Source organism: Strix aluco, chromosome 1 (assembly GCF_031877795.1).
Source record: "Strix aluco isolate bStrAlu1 chromosome 1, bStrAlu1.hap1, whole genome shotgun sequence".
Taxonomy (NCBI): Eukaryota; Metazoa; Chordata; class Aves; order Strigiformes; family Strigidae; genus Strix; species Strix aluco.
The window spans coordinates 122,456,297-122,474,947 of record NC_133931.1 but is presented as its reverse complement, the minus strand read 5'-3'; the positions used below and the strand labels follow the sequence as shown (position 1 = coordinate 122,474,947).

At 40.6% G+C, this 18,651-nt stretch overlaps 1 protein-coding gene across 1 annotated transcript in view; it reads left to right on the top strand.

Moving 5' to 3' along the window:
• The window catches only part of GPR158 (G protein-coupled receptor 158), a 211,523-nt gene that overhangs the window by 177,577 nt on the left and 15,295 nt on the right, over positions 1-18,651 (top strand). The window contains exon 7 of the mRNA XM_074833759.1: positions 7,733-7,971. Coding sequence (XP_074689860.1) covers positions 7,733-7,971 — 239 coding nt within the window. The remainder of the gene's footprint in view (positions 1-7,732; positions 7,972-18,651) is intronic.

The window sequence follows — 18,651 nt, the reverse complement described above, 5'->3', positions numbered from 1 at the left end:
TAACACGGAGGGGAATTTGTGTCATCCTGGCTGGTTTTACTCATCAGCCTTTGTTAAATGAAACATTCTGAGCTGGGATCATGAGGGGAGTTGGCTTTTGTACATTCAACTCCACAGCGCTCTGTGAAGCAAATTTCATAATGAAAACCTTGAAAATGTTCTTGACCTGTTGTAGGAAAGGATTACCAGGAGGCAGTTCTTGCATCTGTTTTTGCAGCTTCCTGATAAGTAGTGACCTTGAGATCTTTTGTACTGCCTGTTCCAAAAGTCTTTGATAAGGGTAGAGAACTGAATGGCTTTAGATTTGCAAAAAGATAATAACCACCTGATGATATTTAAGAAGCAAATAATTAGCTTAGCCAAAGCTTGTATAGGCTGAAGGATTTATAATCTTCAGTCTAAACTACTAGCGACAGGAGTCTTAAGGATCTATGAATTAAGGTTTCTGCCACAAAACCACCTCAAATTTGAATGAAGAAAAGAGCTCAACAGGATTGATTTACTTATGGAGAAAAATGTCTGAGGAGCTGACCTCATTTTTACCAAGTGAGGGATGTAGTTATTTAAACATATCTATCAGGAGGAAATTATTGAAATGGCTATGTTAACCATTCAGTAGCAGACTCAGAAAGAGATGTCTTTGTGCCTATCCCAAGGACCTGGAATTTTCAGAATTTTAGGAATTTCACATAGGATTCTGTGGTTGTGAGCTCTTGACTTTGGTACCACCAAAGCAGCTGTGTGATGTAGCCTTAAACGAGAATAGTTGACAGACAGGAGACATGTCACTGCTAGTTGTCTGCGGAGAGATTGATGGGCTTCTTATTTAAGGGTTTACATAGTCACAATGTGCTCTGCCTGGTCAGAGTTTGACAGCAGAGGGTCATATGTTTCTCTGACACTCTGTAGTTCTGCTAATCTCAGCAGGATTCATGGGGGTATTAGTTCAGTAAGTGGTTTATTAGAAGAGATGATCAGCACAAAGCAGATGAGGATTTCATAAATAAGGAGACTTGGTCTGCATCACTGAAACCTAGTTACGTGACATGTCAAGTCCCCTTGTTGAGCTTTCTTACCTCTCAGCTCCCCAGTGCTTGGTACATCCATCAGCACACATCCAGGATGGGCAAATCCAGTTGAGGAACAGGCATTTCTGATGAGATCTACCTGGATGATATGGTGATGTGAACAAAAACACTACAAAAAGCAACACACACACAGACAGTTTCAGTGTCTCCTGCAGTGGGAGCTTGCAGTCAGCCAGAACAGGTGAGGGCAGCAGGGCAGTGAGCTGGGGAGCAAGGAGGCACTGGGGAAAAGCAAACCTCAGCTGGTCTGTCAGAAGACTCCAGCTACAGTCCTTGGAACTGACTGCAGGCAGAGAAAGCTTTTTGATTTGTAGTCCACCAGGAAATTGAGCTTTTCTCAGGTGGGAATTTAGACTTGCAGGTGAAAGGAGAAAATAAAGCATATATATAGCATGGAAAAATATCAGAATCTAGGCTACATTTAAAGAAATAACAAATAATTTTGTTTGCTCATTTCAGGCTTACCTACAGATTGACAGACAAAAGCTACTTCAAATCAATACGTTTTCATCAAAGCGAGTCATATTTTTAGACTCTTTCTATGTTATTAAATATACATAGACTGAGAGTCCAGTGCTGCTCACGTGGAACTGAGTGAGTGGTTCTGATTGTGGTGGGAAACCTGTTGGACTTGCTGTTGCGTCCCAATACCCAGAGCCTTCCCTTGAATGGCATGTAATTCCCCCCCACCTTCTGCGGTCTGCTCAAACTCTTGGAAATTATGGCAGCACAGTTTATCTCCTATACATTGACCCAGAAGGGGAACCTTCATTTAAGCACTGTAGAATTACGTTTATACATGTAGTATTAAAACTAATCTGGGAAACTGCTGTACAGATCAGGTCAGCATTAAGACATGATCCCTGTGTCTTTGCTTACTAATGGTAGTTTTTACTAGGCACTAAGGTAAAATATATTTTTAACTCCTCTTCACAGCTTGTTTTTCTAGCCATACATCTAATAAATTTGTATTACATTACTTTTCCGCAATAGGAAATCACTTTCAAACTCTAGGGAAGATATCAAGGAAACTATACTTTCAAAATCACATTTTTGAAAGTAAATATAATTTGTTAAGGAGAAAGGACAACACTGTTTCCCTGATCATTCAGTATGCAAGATTATCTGATTGGTAATTTGTTAATGTACCATCAGGGTATCCTCAGATATGAATATTGCTATTTATTAACCACAAACCCCCAGGTGAGGATTTGAGGCCCGGCACACTTCCAGTACAGGGGAAACAATCCTGCAGCACAATCTCCCTCCCTGTGTTTCCTGTACCATTGGTACACAGGGTTTACCTTGTAACTATCTAACAAGCTTGTGATACCATTAAGTGGTCTCACTGTGCAGACTAGCCTTCAGCCAGCTTGCGGTCTGTTACCAATAACAAAATCCAGTGCGTTCCGAAGGGTTAGTAAATTCTTCTAAGAATTTGTTGCCTTTCATGGCAATGGTCTTCTTGACAGTGTATTTGCTATTACAAAATTCTTTCCTGAAATGGAAAATGTGGGAGATCCTATTATCTACACTTGGATTTATTGCAATTGTGGTCTGAAGGAGATGAGATATTTTGATGACTATCTGTGATATGTGGCCAAGTTTTCTGGCTACACACAGGATGGGAACTCTCAGAAGTATTCATACACCCAAATAATGGCGAGAACTTCTTTTTCTAGCTGTTATACCTTTTCACTGGACAGGACATGATGCATATGAGGCAGGTCTTGCCATGCCATTGTCATGCTGTTGACATAGCACAGCTCTCAGCCCAGGTTGCTCAGGTTCAAGATGATCAGACTCAATAAAGCAAAAGATCATCCTAGTTTCAGTGAGTATCTTCTTCAGTGCTGGACTTCATGTCGTCTATGCTGAGATCTTGAGAAATCACTTCAGAAGTAGACAATGACTAGCTTGGAGACTTTCAGCTGGGATGTTGTTTAAAAGGCTGTTCATTTCTCTCTCTCAGTTGGGTTTTATCCTTTCCAGCTGAGAGCCAGTAACTGGTGGTAAGAGTGCATCTAAATGTGATTTGTGAGGTCTTGGCCCTTAAGTGCTGATGTTCTTTCTTCAGTCATCTTTCCTGATGTGGAAATAAAGTCTGCACACAGTATTTGGGTATGTGTGTGTGCCTATGTGTCAAGTGTGAAGTGTAGACTCTCTTTTATATTGATATGGTGCCATACATGTGCCATCAGTACCTCTTCACTTCTAGTAGAATCACATCAGTTTACAAACTTGAAGTAACTAGTGACGTGTTACTCCAGAAAAAGCAGGTAAGACATAATCCCTGCACCACAGGATGGCAGTACACTTCATAAGAGCTTGACCCATTATCTTTCTGATGTAGCTTTTGTATCACAATAAAAATCATCAGTCTGGAACAGAACAGTTTGACAGGATGACTCAGTAAAGCCACAAAATGACAGATGCTAGAGATAAAAAATAAACTGTGCCAGGTCGTTGCTGTCAAAGTAGGATCCTTCACCTGTTGTTCCTGATGCTTATGCAGTCAGCTGATAGTTGGGGGGCCATGTTTTCTGTTCACAGGACAGATTATTGATATGACATGAAAATTTAGTATGGTGTGATTTATTTTCTAAGGTTACACATTACATCTCAGGATGTAACTTCTACAGCAGCAGCCATGTGTGTTGCTTGCTGTTTCCAAGCTGGTGATCCCAGCCAGTTCTGTGAACCAGCACACTCTGTCCCTCTGCTTCAGATCCACTTGCAGCATCGCTTCTCTTCCCAGCTGCTGGGCTTCCCTTGGCTCTCAGTTCTCAGTTTGTGCAACCAAGCCCTCTCCTTGTTCATTTATATGGATCCAGGCCCCCCAAAAAATCCTCAGACCATATAGCTTAATTCTTCCCAGACGTGGCGATACAGCCAGCAGAGTTGGGAGTTACCTGTAGTGGTCTCCAGGCAGTTCATTCAGCCTGAACTGTGCTGTGTGTTTACTCTGTAAAAAGGATGGCTAATGCATATCAGCTTTAATGCTGCCTGTAGCTGTCTGTAGGTCAAAGTCTTTGCTTGAAGGCAGCTGTGTCTTCCAGCAAAGCAGGTAGAGCACATTGCAGTGTTCTGTCTGATCTGCCTGTAAACAGAGCTTATGACATGTCACTGAAAATGATGGTTTGATTATCCAACAACAGCACATAAAAGTGGATTGCAAATGCTGAATGGTTTTAGCTGGGAGAAGAGCTAGAAGATGCTGAGGGAGATGGTTAAGTTTCCTCTTCTGCCTTAGATCAGACGCCATATGTCTCAAACAGTGCCCTGAGCTTCTACCAGGGCATTTTGGGGCTAGACAGGACAGGAGGATGAGTCTTTCCAGTTGACATTGCCCTACTTGATACTCATAATTAAACATTAATTTGCTCAGGGATTTGAATCCAGGACTACATCTGTATTCATAAAAGCAGCATCAGAGAACATTACTGGTTGCTGGAACTCCATTCTCTGTCCTGACAAATTGTTTTAGTGGTCCCTTGCCTGCCCTTGACCCGTGCTAGCCTGAATGCTCCCAAGCTGTTTTCCAGCATGGTTCAGGAGCTGGCACAGGCCATTGCAGTGGGCAGTTTGCATGCAGCCGCCCTGTGTTGGAGGGTAATATTATGAATGCTGGCTGTTCTGTGCCAGTTGGCATTGGCGCCAGGGACGACCCTGGGTATATTTAATTTCCCAGTATAGATGCAGCCCACCAGCTCCACTCCTTACCCCCCTGTGAGAAGTCTCTCTAATTTGTTCAATAGCTAGTTCAACCCAATATACAGATATAGAACAGTGTGGAAAAGGGGAACTGAGCATTGTCTACCCAGAATTCAGGGCAGGGATTTCAATCAAGAAGTCCCCAGTTTTCTGATGGAGGGTACCAGTCATCAGACAATACATATTTGCTGAGGTAATTTGGTCTCATATTGCAGTGATTCAACTTTTTATGGTGAAGTTTGATAGTATATGAGTCAGAGGTACAGGAAGGAGAATGATCCGCCAGCCTGGTGAGTAGGCATGCTCTTGGGAGGGGAAGCTCCAAGGCACTTCTCTCTGCTTTGATACATGTGCAGTAATACGTAGGAGATGAGAAGAGATGGAGCTCGTTGAGGTGGTAAGCAATGTGGGTTTGGATTCACATTGGAGCAGGAAGATGAGGGAATTACAACTCTGAAGCTCGCATTCTGGTTGAGTACTTTATGACACAGCCTCTGGAAAGGTCATTTTCAACACTGCAAATCTAACTCAGCTTTCCTTACAGCTTCTTAGAAAAAGAATTTTTGAAAAAAAAAAAAAGTGTAAAGGTTGGGTTACATGTAGGCCTGTAGGTCCAAGGTAGAAATGGTGGTGGTGGACACTTATTTTTGTGAAAAAAGATGAGAAAAAAAGAAGGGGTTTTGACTACTGTACTGCAAAATGTAATTTTTTAAGTTGTGCTTAGATCAATAATGCAACAGGCGCCCACCCCTCTTCCTTAGAAAGCTGTCTCACAATCAGCAGTTAATGAGCTAGTACAGGAAAAAATGTCCTGCCTTGTTACGTCCAGAAAAGGCTCACATGTTGGCTTTCAGTAGAATCACCAAGAATTGACTTTGGAGAACCCAAATACAAAGAAGAAGAAAAGTTTCTAATGGTTCTTAGCTGGTTTGTATGATTTCTCTAATTCTTAAACCTCCATAAACATGTATGACGAGATTTTTCTCAAATGGCAAAGTATAGCTGTGAAAAGGTGGTGTTTTCCAGTTCACTACAAAAAGAAATACCTTTTCCTTCCCTTCAAAGAAGCTAAGTATTGATCAGCATTCATAACAGGGAGGAGGAAAGCCTTCACTTACTGATTTTTAGTGTTCTAAAACCAAGGATTTACCAGTGCTGCCCTGGAACAGTAGTGCTGCGGCTGAGCGATGTGGAGGGAAGTCGCCTGCCTTGCCTCTGTGGAGCTTTCTGTATATCCTGCCTGAAGTCTTTGGGAAGCTGCTTCCAACATAAAACACTTAGCATCTGTAAAAGGAGAGCAGAACATCCATCAAACATGGAAAGATCAAAAACTGTGACTCCCTGTGGAGTAACTGTTGGGAAGGAAACAGCTGAATAATGTTGAACATATTCAGATCTCTGACTTCACCTAATGCACACTGTGAAGGCTGTGTTTGTAGTCAAACGATGATTCATTTTTATGGATGTGGAAAAGCTTTTGTGCTTCTGCCTTAAAAGACACTGCTCTATTATTTGTTTGAGAGGCAACACCAGTTGCTTCTGCCTTCTCTTAGACAAATATAAGCATAAATATTAATTTGGAGTGTGGGGGGTTTTTTGCTGAAAAGATGAGCCTGGCTGTGGAACAGCTTGGGAGGTGTCTTGCTGCTTGGTACACTGAAAAGACCTGAGAACTGACAAGGGCATTTAAAAACTCAACTTTCTGAAAAAATTCAAGTTCCTTAAATCTCAGTGATAATTTGTCCCTTCACGGATATCAAGAGTATTCACTGGACATGCTCATGATCAGGAATCAGGAACCACCATGGTTTTGAGGACAAAATCACTGGAACAGCTCACCTCTTCACTGTGAAAGGCTCCTCACCCCAACCTCTAAAATAGCCTTTAAACTTCAGCCCATCCTCTTCTAAAGGTTTGGGTACGTGAAAACTTTCATGATAGCCTTTCTTCACTGCCCAGCCTTGGTAGCTTGGCAGGGTCAAGGCAGGAGCACTGCAGCGGCAGCCCCTGCAGCCTCCTTTTCTCATAGGAAAACACTAGGAGAAGGTTAGGTGCTTCTGACAGGTCCCGTGCTGCAGGCAATACAGATATTCTGTGCTATGTGAAGAGTCAAACTACTCCCTCTTCCTGAGGTAATTTCCTCAAATTTTGGTTGTCCTCAGGCTGCCAACAGTACCTTTTTCTGCTTTAGCAGGTGGTGATGGGTAGAAAATGCAGGTGATATTTCCTTGAACAGTTCTCGGCAGGAGTAAACCTAACCTAATAGTAAGTGCAAATATTTTTAAAGTGAGTGTTACATATTCAGAGGCTGTTACATGGTATATGTCCCTGACATATGATGTGGCTTTTCTTGTGATGGTTCTCTCCGAGATCAAAAAACATGTTGTTGCATCTAAATGAGTCAGAAACAACTTAATTAGCAAAGTGCCTTCCACAATTATTTCTCCAAGGAGTAGGTTACTGTCTCAGAAGCATCAAACCCAATGGGAAAATTATCCAAGAAGTGCTAACTTTCTCTCTGGAAATAGCATGATTGGGGATAAACAGACAGACAGCATCAAAATGAAATCTCACATGTGGTTGCTATGTTATGGAAATGACCTTCCCTTTTTCAAAGACAGAAGTCTTCCTTTGGGAGCTGGAAGGTACAAACCAGCTTGACAACACAGCATGTGAATGCATATCTCTAACATAAGTATAGCTAATATTTTCTATTATTGCTGCGTAGCGCTCTCTGGGCAGCAATCAGTTCCATTTAAATACGATGAATATGAAAGTAATAATGTTTCAAATTTCGCTCTTGTACATACCGGCAGGGGAAAGAATGTTGATAATTTTTTTTAATAATATGATAGTGAAATAAAATGAAAATCTAATTCCTGTGACACTGCTAGTGTTCTTCTTAATTCTGCACTGTCTGAATTTTTCAGGGTTTTGAAGGTATTCCTGTCCCGAACTGCTCAGCGTATTCCATACATGACAGGTGGGCGAGTGATGAGGATGCTGGCTGTGATTCTACTGATAGTCTTTTGGTTTCTCGTTGGCTGGACTTCTGCAATAACCCAAAATTTGGAGCGAAACATTCCACTCATTGGCCAAGGGCAAACATCTGACCACCTGATCTTCAATATGTGCCTCATAGACCGCTGGGATTACATGATGGCTGTTGGTATGTTAATTTTCTAGTTTATCCTTAATTTCTAAAATGAAGCTTGGTTGCCTTTCATTTTTCTTCTTTTAGAATATCCTAAAGTTTTGACAGACTGCCTAATATCATGTGAAAAACTTCTAGGGAAATAAAATACTGGCATCTATGTTTTTTAAATGGGCTGAGACGTAAAGCATAATTAAAATATACTGACACTTTTATGACTTTCAAAGGTTTGTAACTTGGACTGTAGTAAAAAAGTGATGGGTGCTCAAGAAATTTCATCTTTGAAGGTGGAATGTATCTAGCTCTTCTACACTATTGAAGTGAGAAATTGTGGCTAGATTAACAGAGGCTTTTTGCTTCTGCTCCACAGAACTGGGCAGACCTCTCATGTGTGAGGAGGGAAAGAACTTGCAAGACCACTCATTCATAACCTTGCAGAGATTAATATCAAAGTAATGGGAATAGGAAATGCACATCAAACGCCCCAACTTAATGTATTTGTAAGATGTGCTCTCAGTGCTTGGGATAGGCAGGAGCTAAAACATGACACGCTGCAGAACTCATATCAAGGAGAAAAATGACTCATTTTTGTTTCCTTAATTTTATAACAAACAGTGGACTCCCCATGCCAGGGTTCAGTTATACAGTATAATGTGCTTCCTTCCGATGGCCAGACAGCTTTGGTGCTTCTGCACACCTAGAGCCATTGTTTTTAGTACAGCCCAGGTGTGCCATCAACTATCTCAAATACATTAGTGTTTTCAAATCTGAAATAAATTCTTACCTTTCTGCCCTTTACCTGCTTCCTCCATGGACATCCCACTGACAGAGCTCTGCTGCTGAGGATTAGGGAGAGGTAATGGTGGCTCCTCCACATGAGAGTGCAGATGAGATGGATAGAAGCAGCCTGGGGGTATGAGTGTTTTCTCTGAAAGTGGTGTACAGAAAGCCACTGCATGGTAATGCACAGCAGTTTTAAAGGGCAAAACACTGCTGCCAGCTTCATCAAGGACTTTTCCGTGGCTCTAAGGTGGCCCTGTGCTCAGTTCTTCTCTCCTTTGTTTGGGATCTCAGAGGCAGTCAGGCACACTGGTACCCCATGTATGCTCACTGGTAAACCACACAGAGGGGAGTATAAAGGAGTATATTTTGAAATGCATCTCAATGGCCCTTTTGGAGAGGTATACTGATAAAATATAACTATACTTTGCAGTAATGGAATACGACTATCAACAGACATCATGTAAAATTAATAACAAAAAATAATTAAAATAATTAAATTTGGAACACTTGATGATGTCTTCTGCACTAACCCATTTTGCATCAAAACTACTACATTTCACAGCCAGTAATACAGTGTAGTTTTATTAAAACTTCAATAGTGATGGTTGTTGCATAATGGCAAACAGATGTTTTCATTCTCTGAATTTTGTAGCTGTGGTAGTGTAGCAGTTAACAATTCAGATTTTAATACCTAATTATGATCAGTAGTCCCTTTTTGGTAAGAAATAGCATAAGCTGCTGTCTGCCTAGTGTTGGAAAAAGCAGGATAATTTTTTAAGGCATATTTACATTTAGAGGGGTTTTAAATGTTTTTTCAAAATACACTCAAAAGCATTACAGGCAAAGCCAGCTCTTGAGCCTGAATGAAATTGGGCAGAATTTCTTATGTTCTGTCATTTTGCCTTCTTACCCAAACTACATTATAAGCAGAGTTATGTTTGTGCAAGTCTTCAGTAAACTATACAGCCATATTAGTGATACCAGGAGATGTACACCTACAAGTCTGTACTAACAAGTGTGTGTCTATATATATATTTTTATATATGTGTGTCTGTGTGTGGGTGTGTATATGCACTTGAAGATTTTTATTGTTAATAGCAGTCTGAAAAGCTTATAGCCAGTAAGAATCAGTTCCAAAATCAGATAATTCCTCTCAGAGATAACATCAGGAGAAATACCCATAATGCAGAACCCCTTTTATTCCTGTAATTGACTGGGAGCAGCCTTGCAAAAGATTCCATGTGATAAACTAATTGATAGATTGTGGTATTTGATTTAAAATGATAAAATAAGAGTTCTGGATGATAATCTATTAAAAGTTTGTTATTTCATTTAATTTAGTCAGGCCCAGTATTTTATGTAAAACTAGTCAGTGTTTTGAAATATATTATGTCACCTGTAGCCCTTGCTGGAATACATCCCTGTTTCACTCAGCTGTCAATGCTTTACTGAAATGCAGAGAGGGAATTTTCAAGGTCACAGATTAGTGAAGTGAGAATTAACAAGGCTCTGTTAGAAAGTCATAATGAGATGAATCCTTTATGCTACCAGAGATTATTGGAGTTTGGATTTATGAAGCATTTTCCATACTAATCATGCTACTTAGGCTCTATCTCTGGAGACTTTTATTGCAGTGAATGTTTTATATTTACATTTCCATTAAGTTTAAGAGGATGCTCTCTGTGAGAGAAGCAGGGACTTAGAAAGGTTGTCACCATTTCTAGCATTGCCTCCGTACTCTGTGATATGCTGATGAGAAAAATTAGCATTCAGTAAATCTTATCTACATAACATAATGTAAGTTAATATGCATTTTCCTTGAGGTTGGATACTTGTGGGTAGCTTATTTGTTACTTGCCTAGATTCTTTTATTTCCTTTGTATTCGTTTGTGCATCACTTTCAAGGTTGGGGCATCTGTCTCATTGACAAGCCATGGCACACTTGACAATCTGAGATTTTAGAGAAAGACCTGAGGGCTTGAAAACGCTCACCCACAAAGACTTTTTCCTATTGCCTGAATATATTCTATACCTCTACCTCTCACAGCCAGATTTCAAGTTAGAAAAAAAAGCAAGCGATAAACTTTTGGTGTCTAAGGGCTCACAGTGTCACAAATGAAACTATTTTTCTTTATCGTGAGGGAAGAATCCTGTAAGTGAAACCGATATCAGCACAGGATTTAAAAGAACTTCCCAGAAACTGGAAAAAAGGCAAAATAAAAAGTCTAATGAACAAAGCCCCAGGCAGGAGAGAAGGGCAGGCAGAAAGACAAACATGCATGCACAAACACAAAAAAAGAAGCAGATGTGAAATCTTTGCGGGTGGATGGTCCTGACTTCAGCCAGGCCAGGGTTTCACCCAGCATGGATAGGATTTGAACTGTAGCTTTTAAAAATCTCCCCATGCATTCTGTGTGTGTTTCTCAATGCTTTATTTAAACCAGAAGTGAATGACAGGTATTAACTAAGCACAAGGAGGTATTTTTCCCCAGCACCTGTTTGATTCCTGACTAGCAGGAGCTGTGCTGCTCCCACGCAGCTGGCCTGAGCTGCTGCCACAGCCCACTAATCAGTGGGGCATGCTTTGGGTCTTGGGCATCAAGAGCATTTCAAACACGAGGCTGCATCATGATTACTGCATGTCCTCAGCCAGGAAAAGGAACAAAGTGAGTATTTCAGACTGTTCCCAAAAGAACTCCCTCTCACTGTTCATTTGTGGATATTTAACGTATATAATCTTTGCATCTAAAGAGGGCATGAGGTGCCAGGACAGGCTCTGACAGATTGGGCATTAAGACTGCCTGTACAGTTTTGAGCTAGAGCATTGTAATACAAGCCTTATGAGGCCCTTTATTAAATTTTCTACAGGCCCCTCTGCTGCATTCAGTGAATGAGTGATTATTATTTCTTTTTGTTATCCCCATTTGATATGGCCCTATGCCATGTTCAGGGTGTGGTGTTCAGAGCATGCAATGAATAAAGAACTGTTCATTTCCAAATGGGCATTTTTAAGCCATGTTCTCCGTAGCATCGGTGAACAAAGATTAAAGCCAAAATTGTCAACAGTAGCTATCCATTTTGAGTGTCTGTCTTGAGACATCTAGGGACTGGTTTTTCAGAGTACTGTTTATAGCCTCCTCTGTGTGGAAAGCACAACCAGGAGGCACTTGTTAGAATTCAGCACTGATGAGGATCTGGCTTCAGTTCTCACATCAGATACTCAGAAAATGTATCATGTAAAAATAGTGATCACTTGTGAAAATCTTACTCTAAGTTATAAGTCCAGGGCTGTATAAAGTGTTTGCAGCAGAAATAGGAAAAGAATCCTGTTTTAGGAAGGAGCCTTCAGCTCCATCCCCTTCCTGCTTGTAACCCACTTCTCCCACCACCACGTACATCTCTTTCGCAGCCTGCATCACCAACACTGTGTGTCCCTCATCTCTAGGATATGGTAAATCTGGAAAAGGTAAGGGGAAGAGTAACAAAGATGATAAGTGGTGCTGGAACCCCCAGGTTGAGCAGTTTGGGTTGCATTACCTGCTAAAGAAACCATATTTGAGTTTCCTTAGCCACATGTTTATGTATTCGTAAATGCCATATTTGAGGCTTCTGCAAGCCATCCGTGGGAGGAGATGGCTTTGGGAGAGGCTGAAAGATGCTCTGACTTCCTTTTGTCTTTTCACCACCCTTTTTGGAATCCACTTCTTGTACTGCTTCAAGTCTTTGCAGCCCTTCAAGTACTTTAGATGCCATTGGCATTTGCTTGCATCCTCTTTGAGATGTGAGAGAAGAGGTCCCACGCTCAGCTTGCTTTCAGATGCTGGTGGTAGATCTTTCTGATCCTGTTTTTCCTCTTTCACCCACACACAAGTGGAGAGGATGATGGGGCACATGGAGACAGAATAGTGGCCAGATGACTTTAGTTACAACAGTGGGCTATGGAAGGAATGAGGCAGGACAGCTCATCTGTGTAGAGGAAAGAATAAAATGTATAAGGGCTAATAGAAATGCAGAAATGAGGGGAGTTCCTAGAGATTGTAGACCTGAGCGCTGGCATATGTTCCATGCAGTGAGACTCCTAAGCATGTTGCTCATACTCAAATCAGTGGATATGTCTCCATTGCCAGCAAAAGCCATCTCTAGGTCACCCTCAAGCCATGGGGCCCACAGACCATGGGTCAGCATGTCCCTTGCATTAGTTTGGGTGGACCTGCAAGGGAGTCTTGTGGCTGTGCAGGGGACGGAGTGTGCTGTGCTCCCCACCAGCCCATGGACCCTTGCTCTTCTTTCTCAGCCTTGCACAGCCACAGGCCATGGAAGTTCTGGTAGAAAAAAAAAAAAAATCAGGATTTGGCACCATTAATTCTTTCTCCACACATAGGTCTCTGTATTGCTGTGCCTAGCTAATTAAAATGATGCTGAGATATGGTGAGAGGCACAGACAAACCTCTGGTAATTCATAATTTGCTAGGAATAACTCAACACTAAAGACTTTACACATGTAATCACAGTTCATTGAAATATATGAAAAACCTTTCCGTTGCAGAAAAAAACTTCTCCTATGACATGGTGCAACTCTCCAGGTGGGAGATTGGACGCAGCGAGGCAGAAAGAGGCCGTGCTGGCTGGCAACACAGGAGCAATCGAGGACATGATTTTTTTTCCTATTTTAAAATGGTGCATGCTCAGCTCCAGCTGGCACCCTGAGCGAATGAATGGATGGAAGAGCCGTGCTTCCAGATCCATAGCTTCATTTCAGTAAAGGGGATTTAAAATGTAGACATTGGTCTGATTAAATGAAGTGTGATGGAAAAGTAGATGAGTTGTAGCAGTGTTATGGATGTAAGTAGAGTTGTAATCAGTAATTTGTGTCCAAAACCTGAAGAAAAAATGGTGTAACTGTTGGAACAGTGCTGTTTTGCCAGCAGTGCAAAGTTCAGAATACCAAATTAACTTAGTCAAGTCACAACTGTAGTGGTCTTTTGCTTATTAGTGTAAGGAAAGGACGTGGAGCATGTTGCTGTCTGTGGAGAGCAGTGGTCTGTTCTTAGCCTACAATGATGCTTTTTAGGCAAATGAGTGTGGTCAGACATAGAACATCATACAGTCATGAAAATGGGCTTTAATCCCTCAGGGGTGTCTTCTTTTAGCAGATAACTTTTGGACAGCAGAATGCAAGCAAGCATGGGGATGGGTATCCTGGCTCCAGGGAGCTCCTTTCAGCAGCTCTCGCCCACAGCCTCTCGGCCAGCCTGAAGAAACACAAGAAAAAGGCATTTCTGGCAGGGTAGGAGGGCTGAGAAGCAACCAGGACAGCCTGAAATAATTCACTTTCCTTTCCCAACCATGGCGGGAAGGAAACTCACAGTTTAGGATTTAAGCTCTTCACAAATATGGGTAAATTTATTTCCTCTGTCATCTTGCAGTGACAGGGTGGCATTATCCCCATTTTACACAGCCAGAGCTGAGGCACAATAAGATTAGGGTTATATGGTCCATTTAATCTGGTGCCTATTTTGCAATGCCTTTGGCTGAGTTACAGAGCTTAGTCAAATCTATATATAACATGTTATGTATGGTCTCACTGGCTACAAATACAGCCCTGTGTGCTTAGTTCTGCTGCAAATCGCAGCAAAAATGCCTAGGTTGGCACCCACATAGCAAGAGAATGATCTCTGGGATCATCTCTGCAAAGTTTGTCTTGCACAGGAGCTTGAGGTACAAAGTTAGATTTCAGTTGTGCATGCACGAGACCGCTTTTTTTCCCTGCAGTCTTTTCTGTCATTCACTAGACATCTAAATGTCATTTGCCACAAATTACAGAGCTTTCTTCACTAACCAACCTTGATTTATCGCTGGAATTGCTCTGTCGCATGCATTAAATGAGTTTGGTTGCTTAAGAAATGATAGTTAACTGAAGACTATATATGCAAAAGAGAGCAAGTTAAGGCTGCATATGTGCTATTTTTATTTTAGTGCTGTCCAAGCTTTGCTGTAGAAGTAAGGATGAAGTACTTTCCTAAGGCCTCTAAGAAGAGTTGGCGTGTAAGCCATGTTCAAAAATCCAGCTTCACATTTCTTGATTTTTCATGTCTCCTTCTATGATCTTTGCTTTTCTGAATTCCTTTTTTCTTACCTCTCCAGAAGTTGTGCCCTTACTGCCTTTACTCCATTTGTCATCTGTGGGTGTTCTCTTCCTCTACCCACTCAAGTGTAAGGAGGCTCCCAATGACTTTTCCAAATCTTGAAAGAGAGGAAAGTGACTTTGATCACTGCTTTCAGTTCATCATATCTTGCTCTGCAGTACTGTGCAGTCAGGCAAAGTACAGACATCTGCAGAGCAGGCAATGAGAGAGGATATGGATTAACGCAGAAATTTACTTGTGCTGGGGCTGGACAGGCAGGAGCAGGTCAGTCTGCATTCGCTGTGCTGTGCAAGGCACGACACAACTCAGCTAATGAACACTGAAAGAAAATGTCATAGAGACTGTCTCTGGACACAGCTTTGCCATGTACTGGCTTTAAATATGAAAGAATAATTTGCAACACAGATGACTGCATGCTTAGCAAAACCTAGTAAGTATATTAACTCAGATCTTCTGAGGAAGTTTGACTAGTAATACCAACCCTGAGTCTGTCCTTTTCTATAAAGCAGATACATATCACCAACAGTGAACATATATCATTGTCCTTCATTATCAGACGATGCAGAATATGAGCAGTGGCCTAAACACATCCCAAGTGAGCAGTCATGGTGCACACTTAGCTGTAACAGGCTGGTGGCATTGGGCACGAGTCTGGTCCAGTGTATTGGATGACCAAGCTAAATGTTCCAAAATCCTTCATTTTCTAAAAACATGATGGGCATTGCAAACAAAAGGAACAATCATGGTTTTTAAGCACCAAAGAATATAACTAAGTAGGTTGATTAGATAGTGCAAAGACCAGATAAAAGGTTATGTGGATAAGAAATAGGTAATGACTAGGAAGAGAGATATTTAAAGATTAATTCATTTGTGCACATGACATATTGAGGTCACATTACATTTTCATCTCTTACCTTCCATTCATATCTACATCCATTTATGCCTTTAAAGCAATTGTGCCTTTTCTTACTCTCCTATCTATCAGAGATTTGCACCCAAAATCTGAATGCCTGGTTTGGACAGTTACAGAGTAGCTACTGCAAGTTCTTTCAGAGCTCTTTTATGCTTTTTTTTTTTGACTTTACATTTTCTGTCCAGATAGCTGTTGACAGTTCCCTCTCCTCAGACTTTCCATCATTTTTCAGAATGGGAAAAGACGGTATTTCTTGTTCTTGTGTTTAATATGTAAAATGGGCTAATTTATAAGCCTTATAATAAATCATACTTAAAGGAACAAGATCATGTGCTTTGAGTTTGGTCTTGATAGGTTTGCAATATGCTAAGATATTCCTTTAGTGATCTGGAGGTCACTCTTCTACACCAGGCTTTTAGTGGAAAATTATTCAGCCAGCCAAATAGAAATTTCATATCACATCTCACAGATTTTAATCACTAAAAATATTTGGTGCAAAACAGTCACTAGTGTGCCATAGACAGAACTAGTAACACCTCAGAGATGAGTGGTGCATAAGAACTATGCTGCATGGTGGCCAGATGTGCTCTATTATCTATCTATCTATCTATCTATCTATCTATCTATCTATCTGAACTTAGTTATACCTGTGTTTTTCATCAGTATAATACATTAATAAGTCACCTTATTTTATACTGAGAAACCAAAAAGGCCGTATAGAAAAACAATACAACAAAATTTTATAACACCTTCAGAGTTTTGTTACAAATTGCACTAATAGTCTGTAGCTAATTATATGAACTTGATTTCCCCCTTCAAACTTAGAGCAGATTTTTTTTTCTTCTAAAAATGAGCAAAATTTGGCCCACACTCTTTAGTTTAAGTAGGAACACCTTCAGCACATGGAGTTTTATACATGTATTTTCATCCCATTAAAAAGCCAAACTTTTTCAAACTCTCAGCCTCTATTAGCACTTGTAACTGATTGTTTCAATCAGTAAGAGTCTTGGGGCTCTTCTCACTTCAGTTGATGAAGAGAAAGAAGAATGGACCATGGGTACTTTTGTAGAGTGTGCCTGTTATTTTACAGTTAGCTCATCTATTCAGTTTTGCTGCCAATGTTGGATTTTTTACTGCAGGGGGACTTTGGATGAAAGGCAAAATGAGAGGAAATAGGCTCTTTGGCATGTTCTGGGGAATACTTGCTGAATTGTATTAAGAAGAAGAGTTTCCGTAGAACATAGGACAGTAAGATACAGTGATTTGGCTTTAGCAACCTAATTCTAACCATTTTCTCCTTTTCAATTTCTTCTAAATCAGTATGGAACAGTTAAAGCAATAAATTACTGTGCTTTGAAGAGCAATACATTTCAGTGCCATGATTCTGCGTATGTGAGGCATGTGTACTTAAAGAGAAAAGCTGCTAACATTTGTAAAAGAGCCTTTAATCTTACTTCATTGAAGCAAAATTTGTATTGCACTTGCTCAGAGAAGACTTCAGGAGCAAGATGGTTTGGTAGGTCATTCCTGTGTAGGTGTTTTTAAGAAACCAGAGTAATGGTCTTCACTGGTAGCATAGCTAATTATCTAGGAATGAAATTGAAGTAGCAGCCAGTTTGCCCAAGCAGTGAGTGTGTGGGGGATGTGGGGAAGACAAACCTGTATAGGTACTTTTGTAGAGCTCAAAACCAGACTGGGACACATAATCTCAGAAGATTCATACCATGCTTTTTTCATATTGACACTCAGTAAGGTCTCAAGTCAAACTATTACTTAGTCAAAAGGTTTATTATTGTTGGGATTTTGGTGAGGAAGAACACAAAAATAGTAGCATGCATGGATTATGCCTTTTCAGATGTTTGTTTTTATGGAACTGGTAAAGCTGCAGGGTTTATGTAGGATATGTTCTAGTAAAAATGATGGTCTTAAAGCTAGGCCATCTGTTTTTGATAAAAGTAAGACACGTGCAAAGTGTTGTTCAAAGTGAACCCTTATCAGAGCACATTTTCATTTTATCCAGACTTGTCCCTTACTGATTTTAGCTGAGATTCATAGCAAAATCAGAAGTTTTGAAATGCTATAACAACATAATATAGGTAATCTACAGCAGTTATGGACTATTAAAAGTGAAGGAACCAGAGGACCTGTTCTCACAAGATATCCAGTGAAGATGTTTTATTTCAATCTGTTGCTAATGGCAGGGTTCACAAGCATTTGTGTCCTTATCCAAACCAGACCAGTAATGATTTGCTGATTACTACCATAGGGTGATGTCAGTGATCTCCAGTTCTAGTTACAGTATAATAACATGTATTGGAAAAAAAAAAAAAAAGAAGTATGAAAGAACTACTTTTCTATTATACTACATTTAACTGTAGTTTTTACTGCAAAAATTCAACAAGGCAAAAGCAGTGTATGAACAACGGGATCACACTCAATTTCTGAAGCTGGTCCAGAGCAGTGCCGGCATTTCAGGGGTCTAACATGAAACTGCATGTTACTGGATAACTCTCAAATGCTTCCAGCCATCGTCAACCCAGACTGCAAGGCAAGAGAGACAAGCACCAGCTCTACTCGTATCTAGATGGCAGAGCTGTGGGTTTTTTTCTGGAAGCAGAATTTTTTCAGGATGTGTGTGAAATCATTTAATTTGTATCGAAATAAAAATTATGTCACAGCAGACTTCCTGCTGGAAACTTAAGTCAGAGTACTGCTGGGTGCAGATGAGTTAACTCTAACAGGATCATTTAAGCTGATCCTCACCCTTTACTCCTTCTCCTTCCTTCCTTTGCTCATTTTTCTCCTAACAGAGGGAAACATGTCATTTGTTATAATTACATTAGACCCTCAGAA